General features: G+C 41.0%; 1 protein-coding gene across 1 annotated transcript; it reads left to right on the top strand.

Moving 5' to 3' along the window:
* Positions 1-1,738: 1,738 nt before the first annotated feature.
* Positions 1,739-24,614, top strand: LOC148360688 (ATP-sensitive inward rectifier potassium channel 12-like). The gene is made up of 3 exons (XM_088341584.1): positions 1,739-1,935; positions 16,609-16,782; positions 22,950-24,614. Exons 2-3 carry the CDS (start codon positions 16,691-16,693, stop codon positions 24,559-24,561), a joined length of 1,704 nt encoding a protein of 567 aa, XP_088197710.1. The 5' UTR covers positions 1,739-1,935; positions 16,609-16,690; the 3' UTR covers positions 24,562-24,614.
* Positions 24,615-24,884: the final 270 nt, after the last annotated feature.

Genomic DNA, 24,884 nt, shown 5'->3' with positions numbered 1-24,884 from the left:
ACACGTGCTGTTTTATTGAATTTTCTTTTCTCTCCTGTGATGATTTTATAGGTTCCAGAAACGCTGTCTCATCCTTCTAAAAATTGCATGTCCCAAATTAGAGTTCTTGTATTTTCCCACCCAAAAAACTCTTACCTAACATCTGTTTAAGCGGCACGTAATGTCAACTAACTTAATCACTCTTCTTGGCACTGTCCTGCATCTGAGGTTGGCTTGGGTAGGATCACCGCCATAAAAAGTCGGGATATCATCCGTGCAGCTTGTTTAAAATAAAACTCAACATTCGCAAGAATTTGGCTTTATTTGTAAGACTAAAACATGAATTCCTCAGCTCACTTCCTCCATATAAGTATCCTTATGGCTCACCTGTATTCTGAAGCTACTGTACTATCCTGGCGAAAAATGTGTTTTTTGGGTTATTTGGAATTGGAAAAAAAATCCAACTTAGATAATGGAACAATATAGTACAGTCCCAACCAAAAACATTGACAGATCCTGAACTTTATATACCATCATGTTCTGTGTTGTGATGCTTTCTCTTTTGAATGTAGGATTTTTGTAGTTTCTCATGAAAGATCTTCACAATGTTTTTTCTTTGTTTTTCTTTTCTAACCAAGAACTTCCTCAAAACCATATTAACGTAGACCCTTCTCCTTCCCAAAATGCATTTCTCTTTGTGGAGTTTAAAATCAAATTGAGATACGATATTGTTGTTTTTGTATTTTATCTTTACAGTGTGGCTTGCAATGATGTTCCATGGAAAAGCAAAAAAGTTAGATAATCCTAGAAACAAAGCTTGCAATTATCAAGAAATTTACCCTCGCCAAGGGAAATGGCTATAAACACTTGACTATCGAGACAACTATTGAGAACAAGGTGGAGACAACTAGTTTTATTTTTATTTTCCATGTCTTTCCATGGGCATCACGGTGGTGCAGTGGTTAGCGCCTGTGCGGCACAGTTTTGAGGTTATTAGATCTGACCTCCTGTGTGGAGTTTGTATGTTCTCCCTGTGCTTGTGTGGGTTTCCTCCGGTTTCCTCCCACAGTTAAAAAACATGCATGTTAGGTTAATTGGCCGGCTCAAATTGTCCCTAGTAGGTGAATGAGTGAGTGAATGGTTGTTTGTCCCTGTGTGCCCTGCAACTGGCTGGCAACCAGTTCAGGGTGTCCCCTGCCTATTGCCCGAAGTTAGCTTGGATGGGCTCCAGCACCCCGCGACTCTACTGAGGAAAAGCAGTGCACATGGATGGATATCTTTCCATTCCCATTCCCCGCCATTTTATCTTGCGATCTCCACCTCAGAATTGATTAATATCGTATCTCAGGTGTCTACTATGCCATAAATGTATTTAGTTTAGATTAGAGATGCAGGACAACTCAGTTTGCCTCCACCAATGGTGTCATGAAAAATAACAAATAAGTAAATAAACAAATAAACTATCAGTCAATCTATCTTTTATTAACTATTCCAATTCTTATTTTACATGAAAACGTGTAAAATGCATACAATAAAACGTAAATAATGCAGAATTGTCATGTATGGCTGAGAGTAGATCATTGGGGAAGAATTACAGCATTGATAAATGTTTTGTGTTTTGTTGCATATTTCCATTCGATAGACAAAACAATGGCATATATGAGGAATTGGGATGATAATCAGATCTCTCTCTCTTTCTCTCTCACTATCACATGCAGAGGCACACACGCGCGCAGACACGCACAGATCAAGACAGATGCACCAGCGAGATAGAACTGAAACGCTTCATCGCTATGGAGCAACCATGACCCAGGTCGGATTGGAGGCATTTCCAAGTTTGCGCGAGACGATAAAAAGTTACGTCGATATCACAAGGAAGCGAGAAGTGAGGAAGGACTTGACTCAGGATGACAGCAACGACGGAAATTGAGTGATTCATACTGTTGGAATACTGAGGTGAGTGCTGGAGTTGATTCATAGTATAACTAAATATGACAACATTTTAATGAAAAAACCCGGTGTGGATTTGTTCACTGGGGTTGCTTTCTTAGCCCTTTCACTTATTGTCCTGATACAAAAGTCAAGAAACCATTTTCCATATATTGAAACTCAATAACACTGAGAAACTTGTGGATACATAGTAAACAACACACAAGTTCATTGTCAGTAAAACTGGTCTAAACATTCATCCATCCATCCATTTATCTGCACCGCTTATCCTTAGTAGGGTCGCGGGGGTGCTGGAGCCCATCCCAGCTGTCTTCGGGCAGTGGGCAGGGGACACCCTGAACTGGTTGCCAGCCAGTTGCAGGGAACACAGGGACAGACAATTCGCTCGCTCATTCACACCTAGGGACAATTCGGACCGGCCAATTAACCTGACATGCATGTTTTTGGAATGTGGGAGGAAACCGGAGTGCCCGGAGGAAACCCACGCAAGCACGGGGAGAACATGCAAACTCCACACAGGAGGTTCGATCTCATGACCTCAGAACTGTGCCGCACACGCGCTACCCACTGCGCCGCCGTGCTGCCTGGTCGAAACAGAGAGGGGAAAATTTCTGAATGGGAAAATCTTTTTCCAGTTAAGGGGTGAGTTTGAGTTGGTAAGCCCCCCCCCTCTATCATCCCCCCATCCTTTCCTCCCCATGCCTGTCGATTGTCCCTGCAGGCCCTGCATCGATTTTCAGCACTGGACAGCTCCCGTGGCCTCAATCAGGCCCGCATACGTCACACATGCCGCTTTCGTCTGCAAATCGCCATCATAACTTAGAATCATTGATTGCCGTCGGTGATGGAAACGTCACTGTCATTTTTAAATGCTTTTTAGATCTGCTATCAACTTACAGTCAATAATTCCTAAGAACTCGCCTGTGGGACTAAATGGACACATGTGTGTTCGATAGTATCTGTCATTATTTATAGAGCAGGGCACAATATATATATATATATATATATATATATATATATATATATATATATATATATTTTTAATTTTTTGTTACATTCATTTGAAAGTAAATCCTAGGTTAGGACCCAACCGATTAATCGGCTCCCGATTGCAGCATTTCATACATAATACAAGCAGCCATTTTTTTGTTTAAAGGAGACATATCCCATGATTTGTGTGGATTTCCCTACTAAAAGCATTAATAGAATTATATCCTAACTTTGACACGAATTTTAAAATCCAGAATCTGTAGGAGGATAAAAAGACAAACTCACAGTGAGGTTCCCAATAGTTTTAAACAAAAAAATCCACCCTGACCATATTGGAGCAGATGCTGGTTAGAATCCAAAGAATGTGCTGAAATTGTCACGGTTACTAAAATAAGTTGTCCGTGTTTTTAATGAGAAAATGGCCGAAATCGCAAACAAACTGGATACATCTAATAATGTCATTTTTTTAATGTTATGATTTGTAAAAGAAACAAAGTTGCTGATATGGTTAGAAAGAATGAAAGAAAGAAAGAAAGTAGGGAAGGAGAGAGGAAAGGAGAAAGGAGGGAAGGATAGAAGGAAGGAGAAACGTGCGTAGGTAAAGATGTAGGGAGTTGGGTAGGCAGGAAAGGAAATCGGTAGGAAAGGAAGGAAGAAATGAGATAGGTAGGGAAAGTGGAAGGAAGAAAGAAAGAAAAAAAAGGAGGAAGGGAGGGAGGAAAAGTGAAAGGGAGGTAAGGAGTTAGGGAGGGAGAAAAGGACATAGGTAGGGAAGGAGGGAGGAAAAGAGACAGGTAGGGAATGAGGGGGGTATAAAAAATAAAAAATAAATACAAAAAGAAAGAAAGAAAGAAAGGCAGGAAGACAGAAAGAAAGAAAGAAAAAAGAAAGGAAGAAAGAAAGAAAGAAAGAAAGAGACTCAAACAAAAGAGAAAGAATGTAAGGAAGGAAGGGAGGAAGGATGAAAGAAAGGAAAGAAGGAATGAATAAAGGAAGGAAGGATGCATTCATTAAAAAAAAATCACTTAAACATCAAGAAAAACTAACTTATGGCTTATTAATTCCTTCCAAAAAGTCATATATCAGAAAACAAAGTTTCCCACGTTGTGAAAGTTCCCCAAATGCATCACCTTGTTTGCAACATAAATATCTTATATCTAAGCACCTTTTTCAAATGACACCCTTTTGAAGTCTACAGTAAAACTAAACACACAAAATGTAGTATTCCTGTCCTGCTTTTACCCTTTATGTAACATTTTAATAATCTACTGATAAGACTGAGTAACTTCTTTAATCAATCGGGCCCATGTGGAGATGTACATATCAAAGAATTAGTTTAAAAACGTTTGATTACGTAATAATCTGTTCATGATAAGGTGTGCTCGTCAGGTTTTAGCTTAACCAGTGTTTCATAAAGTCTTTAAAACTACTCTGTATTTCATCCTCGTTTAAACACTGTGGGTTTTTTTTCAACACTCTCCTTCTTTTTTAGCAAATATCATTATATGCAAAAACATCCGCTGATGTCATAATCTCTTCATCTTAATCTCTATTGTCTCCCTTTCCTTTTACACTTCACACCGAATTCTCATATAGATCCTTTTACTCATACATTCTTTGCATGTAATTCATCTTCTCATTGTTTATCCGTTCCCGTTTGTCATCACATCTCTGATTACACCGGACAAGGCAGGCCGGCTCTGGCACCTTTTATTATTACTGTTTGGACTCAGAGATTAAGAGGCATCGTAATCTGCGTTTGACCAGGGCTTTCTCCATCTTTTGCCTCGCATGAGATTACGTAGGTTTCGTTGACATATTTGACTAAGATGACGTCAAGGGAGCGGGATCTTCTCCCTGCAGTGGTATGAGAAAGTATTTGAATCTTTTGGAATTTCTGGTGCGTGTACTCTGGTCAGGTCGAGTCACATTTATTTATATAGTCTTTAATCACAAGGAGTCTCAAAGGCTGCACAGACCACAGATTATTGCAAACCACAGAATATTTTTACATCATCCCCTGATCTAAAACCTATGTGAGGGCAAGGAAAACCTCAAAACTCAAAATATTTATATGGGTATAATATATATGGGTATAATATGCGTATATAATATTTATATTTATATATGCGTATTATATGCGTCATCCCAAAAAAAAAACATTTTTTGGGCCAGCCTTTTTAGAGATTTTTGTTTTTTGGAGAACCTGTAGCAGCAAGATGTTGGATAAATTCGTCACCTCATTCTAGAGGATGCACATGTTATGTAAAATAAATGTGAATTCTTAGACCTGCGAATATTTTGAAAAATATGATATTTACTTTTATTATCAAAATCAATATTGTTTTTTAATAAATGATTTTTTTAACCCTAGCAGGCACAAAATAATCCTCACTGTCCCCTTAACACTGGCATGAAATAAGATTAAAATTTAAACTCCGTACTATATCACTTGGTGTTGTCATCACCTTTTAATAAAATGACATTTTTTCATGTGTATTTAATTATTATTTTTAGTAATATCATTTTTTTAATGACTGAAGTGACAACAAGGCACTAAATGATACACACTGTCCCTTTAAAACACTCCGCAGTGATTAGGCACATATTTCACCTAAATTTTAATTGTAATTTCTCTTGAAGTCTCTTTAAGTCTCCCCCTGTCATGATTTGCATGCTATACACCTTGAAATATGCGATACGTTTAAAGTAGACCCTCAAAATAAGGAGTGAAGATATCAGTTTTTTTATTGAGTTTGCAAGGAGAACAGGAGAAAACTGTAGAAAAACCTTAAGAGGTAAAAATCCAACCTGTTCTGAAGGTCCTCCCTCGAGTCCTCTCTTTTTAGAATAGAATAGAATATACCTTTATTGTCATTGTTACAAAATGGGTTAACATATTGTGACAACAAAATTGGGCATGACACTCCAGTTTCACACATTCACAGTGAGGTAAAAAGCCAAGAAGATAAAGGAACAGAGAAGATAAGGTTATAAAACAAGGAGGATAAGGCTATAGTTATAATTTACATGATATTTACACAAGAAATGTCGGCATGTAGAATGTTACATACAGTTTTGTATGTTTATGAAAATCTCCAAGGTTACCAAATCAGAGAACAGCAACACGATTGGCAAATAGTGAAAATGATGCCAACTCTGCACAAATTCTCTATGAGAGTCAAAATAACAAACAGCAGTGTTCAATAATAGTCAAAATAATGCAACCCTGGCATTCTAAGCAATGTTCTTTACAGGTGGTCAATAGTCAAAATAGAACCACATTCCTTATTATAAGCAAGCAGAATAAAAACAAATGTCCGAATAAATATTCATATTTTTTAAGAGAATATAAGATATGGAAAACCTAAACATTTTTGGGTCGTGCTGATTTCACATTTGTGTGATTTTGACAAAATTTAGATCACATTTGATATCGATTTAACGCAGAAACGTGATTATTTCCATAAGGTTCAGATACTTTTGCATACTGTTGCTGCCTAGTCAAGCAATGTGATTTGACGTCACTTCTGGTGGTGTGCTAATTTTGTTTACTAGCTTCGTTAATTGACTCAAGTAGAATTTGATAACTCCCATTTTTGCACAGCCTGGCCCTTCTATACAACTCAGTTATGTTGAGGGTAGGGCAGGTTACTTTGAAAAAGTAATAGCTACTCACTACTTCTTCCAAAAAGTAACTGAGTTAGTAAATCAATCACTCTATAGTATAAGTAACTAAGTTACCAGGAAATTTAACTATATCCGTTACTTTACAAATAAGTTGTATGACAAAGAATTTGTTATGTGTTGAGCAGTATTCAAGTCAATTGAATAGTCCATCCATCCATTATCTACACTGCTTATCCTCAGTAGGGTCGCGGGGGTGCTGGAGCCCATCCCAGTTATCTTTGGGCAGTGGGCAGGGGACACCCTGAACGGGGTGCCAGCCAGTCGCAGGGCACACAGAGACAGACAACTCACTCGCTCATTCGCACCTAGGGACAATTTGGACCGGCCAATTCACCTGACATGCATGTTTTTGGATTGTGGGAGGAAACTGGGGAGAATATGCAAACTCCACACAGGAAGGTTTGATCCCATGACCTCAGAACTGTGCCACACATGCGCTAAACACTGTGCTGCCGTGCTGCCCCTAGTTGAATAGTGAACCTGGTAATATTTATTGCACATCACCAGCAACAGGTTTCGAAGTGCAACAAATATAAACAATAAACAATATAATAAAATAAACATCAGCAGTAAACAATATAAAGTGACTTCATGAAATAACATGAAAAAAACAAACCAAAACAAAACACAATAACAAAACGAAACAAGAGATATACAATAATAATAATACAGATAAGACAAAATAATATACTTATAATATACTAAATTTCTATAAAAACACATTAACACAGAAAAACACAGGAACTAAAATTAGAGTATTAATAGATCTACCCCAAAAAAAGATAAAACACCGAACAATTTAACCTTTTTTTAATGCTCAACAATTTTAGAGTCACAGAATCGACCCAAAATGCATTTTTACTAATCATAAGAGAAAAAAAGGTGTTGTGGAGGGAACCAGCTATTGATTGGTGGGGAGCAGGTAGATGTTTCTTCACGAACGACACAGGTCGGTTGGTGCCGCATCCACGAATGTCAACAGCACTGGCGACTCACATTTTTCTCGATCATTCGCCATTTCTTTCGGCGCTTTAGTAAATACTACATTATGGGTTCTAACAGACAAAAATGCGTTTATTCGAGGAATCAACTCCTTGCCCTGAAGAATTCTTGTGCCGGTGTGAAGAGGGGGCCCTATCGTTGATGCAGAGCCGGAGCTAGCTAAGCGGCTAGGGGCGTTATAAGTCTTCGGTGCTGTCCGTAATCATGGTAAATGTGAACTCTCTACCGAATAAGACCGACAAACTGGCTGTGCTGGTGAAAAACATCAAAGAGTACAGGGAGTGCAGTTTGCTGTGTTTTACGGAGACGTGGCTCACATCTAGCATCCCGGACGCTAACGTGGAGCTATCCGGAGGTACCAGACAGAGACATGAAAGCCTGCGGGAAGCGGAGAGGAGATTGACTCGCTATCTACGTGAACACGAGGTGGTGTAACCCTGGGCACAAAGATTTCCATCTGCTGCAGGGACGTCAAACATTTGGACTAGCGTGTGACGTCATCCACTCCGATGTTGCTAGACTACAACACAGCACCCCAAGGCCATCCTGTTAATCTGTTAATAAACAACAAAGGATACTGCTGGAATTGTGAATTGCCCTACAGGGATAAATAAAGTTTCTATCTATCTATCTATCTATCTATCTATCTATCTATCTATCTATCTATCTATCTATCTATCTATCTATCTATCTATCTATCTATCTATCTATCTATCTATCTATCTATCTATCTATCTATCTATCTATCTATCTATCTATCTATCTATCTATCTATCTATCTATCTATCTATCTATCTATCTATCTATCTATCTATCTATCTATCTATATATCTAACTTAGTCATCGCTATTTAACCAAATAGTCGGCGCTATTTTGTATGGTGACATAATCCGAAAAGACGTGACCTAAACAACTCGGAGGAGAGCGGAAAACCAGGCCTTTAGAAGCAGGTTTTGTTGGGGCCCGCTACTGAAAAAATAATGCCGTAACGTAACAGCGTCATTTATAACAGCATCATTCCCAACCGTGGCTATGTTACACTGAATGAGAACAGTTTCAATTAATGTCAGGAACCAGAACTGGATCAGGACCCAAACGCGTGACGTTCTCACGCAAGCCTTTTATTTTACGGGAAATGGAGAGTCATGCACGTTAGGCAGCGATCTGGCGTGGAGATCGATTCCAATTGTCCAAGTTGATATCGGACAAATGGGGTTGATACCGGACAGGACGAGACAGACAGACAGGATAGACAATGAAACAGGATATTGAAAATAAACAGGACAAACAAGACGGGAATGCAAACTGGAGAGAATAATAAACAGGACAAAAATAGACGGGAATGAAACTGGAAACCGATATTAAACAGGACAAAAATAAACGGGAACAATACCGGACTGGAAATACCAACAGGAAAACAGGACCGAGTCAGAAGCCACGTCTTGCAGGGCAGAGGTTCGTTGACGGACTGACAAAGTAAGAGAGAGGGCACTGAGCTTAAAAAGACGGAAAGCCAATCTGTTAATGAGCCGCAGCTGGCGCCACACGAGCGGGGCCAATTGGGCGCCATGGCAACCGTGACAATTAATCAACATAATCTTTGGATAAAGAAGTGGACCATTGACACAATAATGAGGGTACTGTTAAACTAATAACATTGAATATTATGAATTTGATCGCAATGATTATCTCACTAGATAAAACATAATTATTTTATGAAGTTAAAACCCTCCGGATAAATAAAATAATACACAGTAACACTCACAACCGAGGGATTTTTCTCCATCAAGACAAGAAAAATGTTACTATGGCAACATAACAGTAAAATAATTCAGCAATTTTTTGAGACATCTTCGCCTGTCTGTAAATTCAGTTATGAGTCATTGACGGATCGGTGGCTTCCTAAAAATGTTGAATCTGAGTAAAGGCAACAATGTCTATTGCTGTCAAAGCTTTTGAATCAGAGTTAATGCTTTAACTCGCCCACGATTTTAATTGATTTTTGTCAATGGCCTGGAAATTGTTAAAATTTTAGAGCCATAACTTTCGACATTGAGCGAGGGCTGTCTTAAGATACAATTTAGAAAATCAATATACAAAGGCAGATGTTTAAGGGAAATATTTAGGTTTCCGTAAACACCTTCCAAAATAAAAATTCAAGCTAGGTAAAACCATCTAAATCATGGTGTCAAACTCATTTTAACTCGGGGGCCACACGATAGAACAAACGTTCTCTCGGGGGCCGGACTAGTAGATTAGAGAGAAAGAAAAAGAGAGAAAACGAAATAAGAGAAAGGGAGGGAGAAAAAGAGAGAGGGTGGGACAAAGAAAGAGAGAAGACATAGAGAGAACAGGAGAAACAAAAGAGATAAAAAGAGAATTAGTGAGAGAGGGGGAAATAAAGAGAGAGAAAGAAATCCAAAGAGAAATAGAAAGACAAAGAGAGGAGAAAAAAGAAAAGGAGAGAAAGAGAAAAGGGGAAGGCAAAAGAGAGAGAGAGAGAGAAAGATGGAGAAAAGGAAAAAAGGAAGAGAGAGAGCAAAGGAAGGTAAAAAGACAGAGAGAGAGAGAAAGACAAAGAGGAACAAAGAAAGAGAAAAAGAGAGACACAGAGAGTGAAAGAGAGAGAGAGAGAGAGAGAGAGAGAGAGAGAGAGAGAGAGAGAGAGAGAGAGAGAGATACAAGTACAGCATTTTTGCGAGAGGCACCTGGCTATGCCAACATTAAGTGGACATATTTCAACCTGCAGCTCATTTTTCTCTCGCGCTTCTTTAAGCGTTGTCTTGTGGGCCGGATTCAATACCTTAGCGGGCCTGATCCCCAAAGCCTGCACAAAATTTAGTCATTTAATTCATATTTAGTTTCTTTTGTCTTTTATTAGCATATTTGGTATTGGAGTAATCCAAAAGTCATTGAAAGTAATCCACTTAAAGTAACCCTACGCAACCCTGCAGGTGCGTTACATATTAATATTTTGTGAAAAAAAATCAAATGATAAATCAACAAAGCCTTGCTTATCCTAAGCAAAACGAGGGATGTTGCTCAACCTTGACAAAAGGTGGAGATTTCATGTATAAGGTTTATTTTTTCCTCCTCGAGTGGTTGCGTTGACGTCATCCTCCTTTTTCCGGATTATCCTGTAGAAAATCGCTCGGGATCCGGCCAATCAGCAGCCAGTCGCTGACATCTGTCCTTGGTGCAACAGGGAAAGAAGTCTGTGACCGTCACACACATTACATGACACTAAATCCTATCAAAAGGTGTATCTGGGAGTCTTTGAATGGTTTCGGATTAGGTACGGGTTCTTATTGTTGACAGGGTTGGGTAGGGTTACTTTAACTTGATTACTTTCAATGACTTTTGGATTACTCCAATACCAAATATGCTAATAAAAGACAAAAGAAACTAAATATGAATAAAATGACTACATTTTGTGCAGGGGAGTAACGGAACACATGGAACGGCAAAAACGATGTTGGCAAGCTCTTTGGATTTATTTTCATTTTGTTTCTGTCGCATTTTATGTTCGTTTTGCCGGAGATCAAAGAGATCAAAGCCAGGGAGGAAAAAGGCCTTCTTCTTTCACCCACTAATATTCGTTTTTCACGGTATTTTAATACTTTGAGAGAGGATATTTACGTAAACGTGCTGATCAGCAATATTAAAGCAATAAAAGACTGGCATAATTTCAGTTAATAATAATAATAATAATAATAATAATAATTTCCTTTGTATTGTCATTCTTTGTAACAATGTACACAGAACGAAATGTCGATACACCTGACCCGTTGTAGCGAGCCGATGCAGCCGCAGCCAACAGAGGGCGCCGCCATTATACCAATTAGGTATGTCTCGGCCGAGGCGCGAACCAGCGACCTCCCAGTCTCAAAGCGGGCACACTACTGAGCTGGTTGATAAATAAATAATACCACAGAGCCGCTGTGCCGTCCGGTGGTTAACGCGCACCCCCACAGTGCGTAGGTTCAGGGTTCAAGTCCAGCCATCGCAGACTCCCCGTGTGGAGTTTGCAATTGTGCCCAGAATATTCTGTAATAATAACACTTCAAAGGCACTGCTCATCTCAAGAGCTAGTTTTACATGTTTTGCAACCCGGATGCAGGGTTGGGTAGGGTTACTTTAAATGGATTACTTTCAATGACTTTTGGATTACTCCAATGCCAAATATGCTGATAAAAGACAAAAGAAACTAAATAGGAATAAAATGACTAAATTTTGTGCAGGCTTGGAATACATGGAACAGCAAAAATGATGTTGGCAAGTTCATCTCATCTCATCTCATTAGCTGCACCGCTTATCCTCAGTAGGGTCGCGGGGGTGCTGGAGCCCATCCCAGCAATCATCGGGCAGTGGGCAGGGGACATGTTGGCAAGCTGTTTGGATTTATTTTTATTTTGTTTCTGTCGCATTTTATGTTAGTTTTGCCGGAGATCAAAGAGATCAAAGCCAGGGGAGAAAGCTTACCACGTGTTGTGAGTCATATATTTATTCATATTTAGTTTCTTTTGTCTTTTATAAGCATATTTGGTATTGGAGTAATCCAAAAGTCATTGAAAGTAATCCAGTTAAAGTAACCCTACCCAACCCTGATTGTTGATTCCCATTTGCTGGAAATATTCCCCAAACCGGGCAAGGCAACGCACCCGGGTCAGAGTGATGGGCAAATCACCGATGCCCTTTAGGATTGCATGCGATTGACCCGCTATGGGTTATGCAACCGGGCACTTTTTGGTTCTGCTGCTTCTGACATAATAATCACCCCACAACCTTGTCGTAGGGCCAACCAGCTGATCGATTGTTCCTCTAACAGTAGATTACCACCGATTCATGTCTTTTTTAGACCTTTGTCCCCACCGACGCAGGTCTGGTTTTCCAACATTGGTCGGGCCGAAGCTCCCGAAGGCAAACCACTAGAAAGAACCCGATCGATAAGCTTTCATTACGCAAAACTGTCTGACCAGTGCATTAGGACCATGCCAAATACTTGATTTTTTTTTCATTTGGACCGATGTTTGAATGTGGTTAGGAGCAGTGTTTCCTCTAAGCTGCACAAAAATGAGGGCTCAAAATTACTAATTTAGAAGCGACTTAAGTCAAAGTTACAGTGCATGAAGGTGAAAATACACGGGTTCCCCTGACGTTGTGTCCTAAATGCGGTATTTTGAAGTCGAACGAAGTTGAGTAAAGTTAGTAGAGTATGTCGAGAACCGGCTTCTTCGGCTCGGCTCACTAAAAGGAACCGGCTCTTTCGGGTCCTAAACGGCTCTTCAGGTTGTTTTTGCTTCTTTAACCCCAACATGACCACATATTAAGTAAAATTATGCACAAATTGACTTAAAGGAAGGGGGGAATAGAACAAAAAAGAAAAAAATACCAAAATGAAAAAGTAGTGAAAAGCTGAGAAAAAAAAGAAACAAAAGGAAAAGAAAAAAAAAAGAAGGAAAAATTTAGAAAAAAGCCAGAAAAAAAGAAAAGAAAGAAATGTAGGAAAAAAAGTAAATAGAAAAAAGTAACAGCTCGGAAAAAATAAACACAATGAGATTTTTTTAAAGGATTTTTTTTTAAAAAGTAGAAAAAAAACACAGAAAAAAGAAGAAAAAGTTTGTGTTGCATTCAAATAATTTCCAATTACTGTATATCAAGTGAATCTTGTCGCCAACATTGTACTTCCACTAAAAAATGTGATTAAGTACAGTTCTGTATCTTACAACCGACTAAATAAGCCCCCAAAAATGTTAATATTATGTGACAAAATATTATTTATCAGTAAATAAAAAGAAATGGATATCTTGTGCAAGAATTGTAAGAACAAACGACGTTTGTAGGCCGTACAACCTTTGCAATAGTACATGAGTCAATTCATTCAAAAGAAAAAAATAATTTTGCATTGCCGGAAACTCAGCAAAATGTAACTTGATGTCAAGTTTTGGACATGTTTGATCATGAATTATCTTGCCACACTTGGGATTACGGTGGCTCACTGTTGTTTCAAGCGTTGCCCACCGACATTGTATGAACGCTCAGACCCCTGGAAAATTACAGGGAACATTGGTTAGGAGCCACCTTTGTCAAACCTGAGCTTCAAAGCGGAGTTTTCCCAGAAACGTGATCATGACGGCCAACTCCAAATAATTTCTATCCTTTTTTTTCCCCTTAGCGATCAGAAAATCATTCATCAATCCTCATCTCAGAATAATGATCTACCTTCTGCCATGTCTAACATGTTTTTCATCTTATTTTACCTATTTCAATTTAAAAAGCAAGTTTAGTTTAACTTGCTTTTATTGTCTCATCTCATTAGCTGCACCGCTTATCCTCAGTAGGGTCGCGGGGGTGCTGGAGCCCATCTTAGCAATCATCAAGCAGTGGGCAGGGGACACCCTGAACTGGTTGCCAGCCAATCACAGGGAACACAGGGACAGACAAGTCGCTCGCTCATTCACACCTAGGGACAATGCGGACCGGCCAATCCACCTGAAATGCATGTCTTTGGAATGTGGGAGGAGTGCCCGGAGGAAACCCATGCAAGCACGGGGAGAACATACAAACTCCGCACAGGAAGTCCGGTAGCTGGATTTGAACCCACACAGGAGGTTCCCAAGACCTTAGAACTGTGCTAACCACTGCGCTGCCGTGCTGCCCTGCTTTTATTGTGTTTTATTGAAATCTTTGTACAAACCTATTTTCCTCAGGTTGAGGTTTTTTGAGTTTTTCCTTGCCCTCATGTTGTTTCCAGATCAGGGGATGGTGTAATAATAGTCTGAAAAAAATAGTCTGTGTAATAACCTGTGAATTCCTTTGAGACTCTTTGTGATTAAGGGCTATACAAATAAAAATGACTTGACTTGACTTGACTTAAATAGCTAATGTGTTCCGAACCGCTGATGCCCCAAATAATACATTAAAATCACAAAATAGTTATTAAAATTATGATTCTAAATATATGTGCCAGGTAAAGGAAAAACAATGTTTTTATATAAGCTGAAAAACAACGCCAACCAGATGATGAAGGTCCTGTATCTGAGTCAGATCAGGAAGCTTCTCCTGATGCTAATATTTCACATGAAAACCAGTACGACTTAAATAAGGAGGGATGGGCGCTGCCAGGCTGTAATTGCCCAAGACACACAACAGGAGGAGGGGATCAGTGAGCCGTGAGTTGTGATTTACGCAAATACAGAGGGGGTAGGAGAAGATGATTAGAAGTAAAGATGGTTTTAAAATGAGGGTTTTTCTGCTTTTAGAAAATGTGGTTACTTTAATTGCCTCTATATTCTTAATAATTGTAAGATTATAATATTGTGTGCCTTCTCAATAATCACAAGTTTCGTTTAATATTTGCTTCTCCCTTTAGCATCACTGCAACTCTTAGGACTCATTGGTAAACTTAATACATTTTGTTACACAAGTTTCTAAACTGAAGAAAGGGCTAGAAATGGAAAATTCAGCCAATGACATATCAGGATCTTAGTGATGCCGTTATGTAAACCTATATCAGCATCTTAAGCATCTTATATGACATCGACCAGAGGTGGGTAGTAATGAGTTACATTTACTGTTACATTTACTTGAGTCGTTTTGTACTTCTAGAAGTATTTTTGAATCACAATACTATTTACTTTAACTTGAGTCGATTTTGTGAAGAAGAAACTGTACTCTTACCCTGCTACAATAGGCTACATTGAACCCGTTATTTAAATCCCCTTCATGTGTGTACGCCTCTGTCTCTGCTAAGGCACATTTATTTTGTCAGAGACCGTTTCTTTTAGTTAGATTTGACCAAACAACCACCAGGTGGCACTTCAGAGCTAGGTTGGGATTTTTTTTTCTTTTTATTGTACTGTATGCGCTGTGTATATAGCTGTAGCCTCACACATATATATATAATTTTTTTATCCAGTGAGGGTTCACCAAAGCAAACACAGACTTACATAGACTTGAGGCGACACAGTAGCTCAGGAGGTAGAGCGCTCGTCTTGGGATCAAGGGATCCCAGTTCGAATCCCGGCTCGTCCGTGTTACATGTCGAAGTGTCCTTGGGTAAGACACTGAACCCCTAATACCCCCAATAAGCAGGTTAGCGCCTTACATGGCTGCAAGGCCGCTATTGGGAAATGTGGAGCACATTGTAAAGCGCTTTGGGAAGCCATTGACTTGAAAAGCGCTATATAAATGCATATCATTTCATTTCATTTCACTTGTAATTTATTGTTGATTTATTGATGATCTGTTTGAATGGTTGCTTTTAAGAATTGATAAATAAGACGTTGCTACACTTACTCACTACTTGAGTATTTTTTTCCTCAAGTACTTTTTACTTTTACTCAAGTAATTATTTAGATGACGACTATTTACTTCTACTTAAGTCATATTATTCTGAAGTTACAGTATTTGTACTTGAGTAAAACCTTTGGCTACTCTACCCACATCTAATGTCGACCAATAGCAGACAGGCATCTTAAAGACAGGGTTGGGTAGGGTTACTTTAACTGGATTACTTTCAATTACTTTTGGATTACTCCAATAGCAAATATGCTAATAAAAGACAAAAGAAACTAAATATGAATAAAATTACAAAATTTGTGCAGGCTTGGGGAGTAACAGAACACATGGAACGGCAAAAATGATGTTGGCAAGCTGTTTGGACTTATTTTCATTTTGTGTCTGTCGCATTTTATGTTCGTTTTGCCGGAGATCAAAGCCAGGAGAGAAAGCTCACCACGTGTTGTGAGTCATCATTTGATTCATATTTAGTTTCTTTTGTCTTTTATTAGCATATTTGGTATTGGAGTCATCCAAAAGTAATTGAAAGTAAGTTGTATCGTAAGGTGGGAAAGTGTTGAAAGATGGGACAGAAAAAAACGCTTATTCCATTATGTAACATGAAAACATTGCGAGGTAGGGACACCGGAAGTTGATGTCCACTGCAAAACGTGATGTGAAAAATATTCCGTTGATTGTTTTTTTTTCTTTTCCCAGAAAATGTCATGAGAAGACGCTGGTCACAAAGGCAAGACGGACCTGAGCTCCTACGACAACTCAGTCCAGTACCAGAACTTTCATGGTTGGAACTGCCCGTCCCAGCCTTCATTACTGCCCTTGCGGACGGAGACTGATGATCACCATTGCCATGGGAGCAGTGCGAGTCAACAGGTAAGATATCGGGAAAAGAAAGCCACTCCTAAAGTGTCCACTTTTAAAAGTCAACTCACATTTTTTGGGATAGCCCTTAATCACAAATATCCCAAAGGTGTCACAGACCAGGAACGGAGACGGGACCCAATAGCGTTCGTTTTACTCAGTTTTTATTAAGAAAGAGAACAGTGCTTGCATCCACGATCCGATGATCGTCTGCCACGGGTAGCACATAGCAGGAATGCGGAAGTGGCACTTCCGTGTCGAGCGAGGGTAGTCGTTGGCAGCGAGAAAAACAGGTCGGTGGCCGGGACGGAGGAGCAAAAGCAGAAACAGGTCCAGAAAAGAGGTCAGCAACAGGTATCAGGCAGGAAACAGGGCAGGATAGTGTTGGAGAGTACAAAAGCTTGCCTAGCTGAGAGCATAGGTTTGCAGACGGTCTGACGGGTTCATTTTGGAAGACGAGAGTCCAACAGCCAATCAGGTCCCGTTGCTGTTGGCGCCAATGGGGCAGCCGCAGTCGCCCTGAATCAGTAATCATGACAAAAGGACTGCACAGGCCACAATTACACCATCTCCTGATCTGAAACCGACATGCAGGCAAGGTGACGTGAAACCTCAATATGAGAGAAAATAAGAAACTTTGAGAAGGGGCCACACAAGTGGAAATCCCTCTTCCAGGATGACAAAGGTTCAATAGATGTTGCATTGGGTGTCAAGAAACGGGCCGGGAAGCAGGAAGTCGGAACTCATATGCGTAGACGATCTGTCACTTTAATTAGGAAAGAAAAGTTGTCCAACACACAAACGGATCAAAAACAAAACAAAACAGGTTCAAAGGCAATCCAAATTACAAACTGGGCATTACTCAGATCAAACGGGCATGAACAGGGTTTCAACAAGGGTTAAACAATGATCTGGCAGCGGGCAGTTCCAAAAGGAGCGCTTAAGTACTCCAAAAGCAATCAGTCCAATGCGTCTCAGCCAGTGTCAAGGGGCGGGGCCAGCTGGGCGCCATGACAACCGTGCAGGATATGACATTGGGTAAGAATACACAAAACGTAGTGAACATCCATAAAAAAACACAGGTAATATGGAACATTGTCCAAAAAGTCCATGACAGCAACAACGCAGTTTCCCATCTCAGCCGGGTTGTCAATGTTTCAGGACAAGAACGGAGACAGGACCCACTTGCGTTGCGTTTCTCACAGGTTTCATGAAAAGATAGGGAAAGGGTTGCGCCCACGATCCAGGGATTGCTGGACGCGAGAAGCAGATCGCTCTGAATGCGGAAGTGGATCTTCCGTGGCGAGTGACGGCGGTGTCAGGAACGGAAAAAAGGGTCAGTAGCCGGGAGAGACGAGCAAAAACGTGGTCGGTGTCGTAAGCGAGACGTAAGCCAGGAAAGGAGAGTAGACGTGGTCGAGGACAAAAGAGGTCGAAAGCCGGGACGGGAGAGTAGACGTGGTCAGGATCAAAAACGGGTTGAAGCCGGGAAACAGACAGGAGCAAAAACAGATGGGAGTCAGGGTCGAAAAAGGCTTGCCTAGTGTAAACTGAGGTTTGCAGACGGACTGACAACAGGTGACCAAAAGGAGTGGGTTCAAATAGGGACAGGGAGCCAATCAGAGTCCAAGGCAGTTGGCACCAAAGGAGTGGGCACAGGTGCATCATATCGGTAATCATGACACGATGCAGATGATGACACGCTTCAGGTCAAAGTGCTGGTCCGCTTCCTCCTCCCGATACATCCTTCTCCCTCATTTCTCCACCAACCACGAAGCCGGGAAGGACACAAAAAGAAGAGTATGAGGTCTGCATCAATCATAAACTGTAGAATAAAAGTGTGTCTTAAGTCTAGATTTAAAAACTTCCAATGAGGTTGCAGATCTTATCTCCGGAGACAGAGCATTGCACAGCATCGGGTCCTGGATGGAGAATGCTCTTGAGCCAGCAGATTTCTTCTTGGCTCTTGGAGTCACAAGAAGACCGGCATTTTCTGAGCAGAGACTCCGTGCTGGTATATTGGTGGAAATCAAATCAAACAGATAAGAGGGGACAAGTCCATGCAAACATGTATGTTAGTAAGATAACCTTAAAGTCACATCTTCTGGAAGTGATATTGTCAAACTCAGTGTTCATTTTACCTGTGGAAAGTGATGGGTCCTGGGGACTGACTCGCATGCTCAAAAATCTATGGGTCCCAACAGAGATCTATGGGTCCCCAAAATTTAGTGTTATCGAGGTTGACATTGTAAAACGGCGACAAATATATAATATAAATCTATATATTCATTCAGTTTTAATCATCACAGCTAATTGGTAATACAAAGCAAGTTATCACTTCAGATTTTCCAATTCATATATTCTTCGTGGTTTGCTGTCCCGCCACAGTTGTCTTCTCAAGGTCCAATCCATTACCATCCTCCTCATAGCGTCACCAGGAATATAATTGAGTCCATTTTGGCAGAAAAGTTCTTGCTAGGAGTATTCTTTTGTTTGTTTTCTTTCGTTGAATCGTTGGCTTCAACACACGTGTTTTCCTTGCCTTCGTGATTTTCGGAAGAATTTCTTCGCCGTTTTTTTTGTGCGGGAAATGTTGCCGTTGTTATCACTTTCTGCATTAAGTTTCGACTTATTACTGACACTGAAGATATTACCAATTTTGTGTTGATTTTCACCAAATACTAACTTTTTTCGGAAGCATACTTAGCCTTCACCTTCCCTTGACGACAACCACCACAACAATGACGTAATCTCGAAACAACGAGATCTCGTTTGCCGAGATCGGCGGGCAGACGAAAACTCGAACCGCGAGACCAAAACAACAATGGCAGATCTGCCTGACGAAAAGTTTGGAGTGCGGTAAATCTTTGTTCAAAAAATAAATGTAATCGGGTAAAAATGACAATTTTGTGTCAAAAAAGTTGTGTCCCAGGGACGCACGTTGACTTGACACTATGCGTCCCCAGCAAAAATGATGCGTCAAACGATAACACTGCAAACTTGTGCAAAGGCAGAAGATAATTTAGATTTCGCTTGACTGGAAAGTCGTGACGTCACCCAGTCACTGTTACAATGTGGGAGGTTCTAACAAACATTACAATGAGGGCATGACCCCGAAACATACAGCAGGCTTTTCGACACAAATCAATGGGATGGATGTGGTGCTTCAATGCCCCCTCTTTGGACCCTGTGCAGGCTGACTGTAATGGTGGGAGTCCTAATGCATACGAATGGGTTTGAATTTGAATTATTCTAGTTCGGTTCACGGTTTCGCCTTTCGATTACAATTCCAAACAGTTTCAATTCTATTCATTTTCAGCCGATCGTCAGCGGAGTTTGCACGATTCGTGTCTGGTGTGTTCTAAAAAAACTGCCATTTTGTGACAGACAAAAAACAATTAACAAATCAAGTGTGAAGAATGGCCAGAACTTGACAAACATTGGTTATATGTTTATTCTGCTTGCCAATGATGACTTGAATTGAATTGTGTCAGGAACCAGAACAGGATCAGGACCCAAACGCGCGGCGTTCCCACACAAGCCTTTTATTTTACGGGAAATGGGGACTCATGCACGTTAAACAGCGGTCTGGCGTGTAAAGACAGGAAGCCGGAGACCGACGAGATCCATTCCAATTGTCCGAGTTGATATCGGACAGATGGGGTCGATGCCGGACAGGACGGGACAGACAGACAGGATAGATAATGAAACAGGATATCGAAAATAAACAGGACAAACAAGACGGGAACAAAAATTGGAGAGAGTAATAAACAGGACAAAAATAGACTGGAACAAAACTGGAAACCGATATTAAACGGGACAAAAATCAAAGGGAACAATACCGGACTGGAAAACACCAACAGGAAAACAGGACCGAGTCAGAACCCACGTCTTGCGGGGCAGAGGTTCATTGACGGGCTGACAAAGGAAGCTAGAGAGCGCTGAGCTTAAATAGGCATAAAGCCAATCTGTTAATGAGCCGCAACTGGTGCCACACGGGCGGGGCCAATTGGGTGCCATGGCAACCGTGACAAATTGTCTTTCTTGTCATTGATTTCAACGCAGTGAAACATCTCTTGCAACGAGATTAGACATGACCATCCACAGTAAAATAAAAAATAAAGACTTTGAGAGAAAAATAATCAAAGACTATTAGGGTAAATAAGGAAAAATAATAATTACAAAATAGTGCTTAAAAAACTGGCCTAAGTTATAATAATAATGCAACGAAAAAGGAAAGTACATCGTAACAATTGTGCAATGAAGAGAAGTTAAATAACATTTAGCTACAACAATGAAAACGAACAATATAAATCACAAAGTATATATAAAATTCATTGGCGTCCTCCTTATTTTAAATGTCCACTCAACTTTAAGCTTATCATTTGGTCCTTCGAGCCGGATTTGATCCGGCGACCTGAGTTAAAACAGAACTACATTCTTTATGGCAAGCTAACAAAACAAACTTTTTGATTGGCGACCTCAATTATTTTATAATGTTAAATAACTTCCTTTTATGTATTACAAGTGTTGCATTGAGAGGGGTTTATGTACTTTAAATTCAAGTGCACCAATTTTTCTTTTTTCTAAAATCAGTTTCAATATAATTAGTATGCTGGGGCAAAAGTGTGAGGTATATAATTATATCTTTCAATACTTTTTCCTCAAAGAGAAAATAATTGGTGTTTAATTTGTTTCTTTTGTATGATACAATATTCACCCTTATTATTTAAATGAATATTTTTTTAAATGTATTTTTTTGCTCCCATTTCCGCCCTTTTTTAATCACTGAAAAATGAACTCCTTTGTTTTAAAATTCAGGAAAAACCCTCCTCCAAGTTGTAAGCATGCAAAAAGTACAAATTTAAACTTTTTTCCACTCCGATTTTTAATTTTAAATAGGTGAAGAGGTTTTTCTAGGTTAACAGCAGCTCTTATAAAGTAAACATAATAAAGATTATTCCTAAATGAAATAAATAAGTTCAAAGTTTTCTTGCATTTAAAAATACACGCAATTTTTTGGTATATTTTTTTTCACTGACTGGTGAAACTTTTTGCTCACCTTAAGACTTTTTCACGGTCAGGACCAGAACGTAGACAGGACCCACTCGCGTAACGCTTCTCATAAGTTTTATTAGAGGAAAGGGGGGGGGGGGGTTGCGCCCACGATCCGGGGATTGCTGGACGCGGGAAGCAGGTCGCCCTGAAAGCGGAGGTGGGACTTCCGTGGCGAGCGATGGCGGTGTCGGGAACGGAAAAACCGGGTCAGTAGCCGGGATAGAAGAGCAAAAAACGTGGTTGGGATCGGAAACAAGTCGAAAGCCAGGAGAGGAGAGATCAAAACTGGTCATTATTCGGGACGGGAGAACAGACGTGGTCGAGATCAAAACAGGTCGTAATTCGGGACGGGAGAGCTTACATGGTCGAGATCAAAACAGATCATAGCGGGAGACAAACAGGAGCAAAAAAACGGGACAGGCGAAAAAGGGCTTGCCGTGTAAAAACAGAGATTCGCAGACGGACCAACAAAAGGGGACTGACGGGACAGAGTTTAAATACTGACAGGGAGCTAATCTGTCAACAAGCTGCAGCTGGCGCCACACGGGCGGGGCCAATTGGGCGCCATGGCAACCATGACATTCTACTAAGACCAAAACTAATAAAAATCGGATACAAAGCAAATTCAACAAATTTGCTCATTTCAAGATTTTTCTTTCCAGGAAAACATGAAATGTAAGTATGAAAACGTTAAAAAGGTGGAAATCACTGTCCAAATTGTGTAGGTTTTCTATTTATTTTATTTTTGCACTAGAGCCTTAAATGGATAATAGAAGGGGATTTGTTCATATGTAAATTGATTATACCAATATCAATGTGGAAGAGTATTAACCAGGCAAAAGATCTGATTTTAAAAATCATATTCCATATAATAAACTATATATTTATAAAGCAGATACGTGTGTTTCTTTTTCAGGTATTCTTTCCTTATTTTCTTTTATTGAAAAAACATCAAGCTGGCAACTAGGAATGTTAACAATTTATTCATTCATTTCCATTCAGTTCTCAAATCTAGATGACCAACCCCCACTGGGATATTTTTCGTGTTTAAATGCTCAATTGGTTTACACAACCTGGTCACAACAACTCACCAGGATGGACTGTTCTTCTATTTTTTTCAGATACAGCATTGTTTCCACAGACGAAGATGCCCAGAAGATCTCAGCCTTGAGCCTCCACAATGGCCACAGTCCTCTGACCCAGCAGACCCTGACGGGGTCCTGCATGCAGGCAGAGGAAGAAGCAGTGGGAGAATACCTCGCCGGCGAAGAAGCCCAGTGTGCCCTTTCTCCGGGACCCACGGAAGCCAACTGCTGCCGGGCTTCGCCGTCGTGCCGGCACGCCGGCCTAGATCTTAACACCGGCCGCTTCCGTAGCCGCTTCGTGAAAAAAAACGGGCAATGTAACGTGGTCTTCGATAACATGGAAGATAAGCAGCGCAGATACCTGGCGGATATCTTCACCACCTGCGTGGACATACGCTGGCGCTACCTGCTGCTCATTTTCACCGCCACCTTTCTTTTATCCTGGTTGTTTTTCGGTTTGGTCTTCTGGGGTGTGGCGCTGGCTCACGGAGATTTTGACTTCCAATCCCCTGTTAAGGACGGAGACCCTCAGAGCAAAGCGGACGACCGGCAAGATAAACGCCGACCTTGCATCCTGCACATCCAAGGGTTTATCGGGGCGTTTCTCTTCTCCATAGAAACGCAAACCACCATCGGGTACGGCTTCCGCTGCGTCACCGAGGAGTGCCCCATCGCTGTGGTGACGGTGGTGGTGCAGTCCATCGTGGGTTGCATTATTGACTCTTTCATGATAGGAACCATCATGGCCAAGATGGTGCGCCCCAAGAAACGGGCTCAGACGCTGCTTTTCTCGCATCACGCGGTTATCGCCCTGCGGGACGGGAAGTTATGCCTCATGTGGCGACTGGGGAACATGAGGAAAAGCCACATCGTGGAGGCGCACGTTCGAGCCCAGCTCATAAGGCCCAAAGTGACCGCCGAGGGGGAGTACCTACCCTTGGAGCAGACAGATATCGACGTGGGCTACGACGATGGCCTGGACCGGCTTTTCCTGGTTTCGCCACTGGTTGTGGTCCACGAGATCAACAAAAACAGTCCTTTGTATGACCTGAGCTGCTCTGATCTTCAGAAGGAGGACTTTGAGATCGTGGTCATCCTGGAAGGTATGGTGGAGGCCACGGCCATGACCACTCAGGCCCGCAGTTCCTATTTGGCCAAGGAGATCTTGTGGGGTCACCGATTTGAACCGGTGGTTTTCGAGAAGGGGAATCGCTACCACGTGGACTACTCACGCTTCCACAAGACGTACGAAGTGCCAACCACACCGCGATGCAGTGCCAGGGAGCTGGGACACAGGGATGGTCAAGGCCGGGCACCTTCGTCCTCCGGGTCCAGTTTTTCGAGGTCCCCGTCGCCGTTCGCCCCGAGGGCGGCGCGCCAGCTTCTCGGTCTTCACTCGCCAAGCGCTTTTTGTTACGAGAACGAGGTGGCGCTCTGTTGCGGGGATGATGAAGAGGAAGGGAGGGTGGAAGGCTTGGTTGAGCGAGGAGCGGCCCTGCAAGGCGACCATCACGCGGGCTTCAAGGACACGTTCGCAAAAGAGCAAATGGTGGAGATGTTATGCGTGCTGGACTCTGAGAACCAGATCGGTCTGGACAAACTGCAGCCCGGACTTCCTTTGTACGTCAGTCGTGAGTCCGGGGTCTAATGACGACCTTTCCTCCACACTGCGAAAAATAAATTCTTCGCCCACTGGCTGAAAATGTTTTTCTTGTTTAAAGGAACATTATGTATTACTTGGTGCCTCCTAGTGGTAAATACAGTAAACATTCATTAAAAAACTACTATTTTGAATAATAAATAAATATACATAAACTAATAAATAAATGTGTATGTCTTACAATACTCGTAGGTCACAATATAGTCTTTAATCACAAAATGTCTCAAAGTACTGTACAAGCTTCAATTACACCATGCCCTGATCTGAAACCAACATGCGGGCAAGGAAAAACTCAAAACTTCAACATGAGT

Source organism: Urocampus carinirostris, chromosome 8, assembly GCF_059441175.1.
Source record: "Urocampus carinirostris isolate Australia breed hairy pipefish chromosome 8, RoL_Ucar_1.0, whole genome shotgun sequence".
Taxonomy (NCBI): Eukaryota; Metazoa; Chordata; class Actinopteri; order Syngnathiformes; family Syngnathidae; genus Urocampus; species Urocampus carinirostris.
Note: the sequence above shows the minus strand (reverse complement) of the source record. Positions and strands in the feature narration are given on the sequence as shown.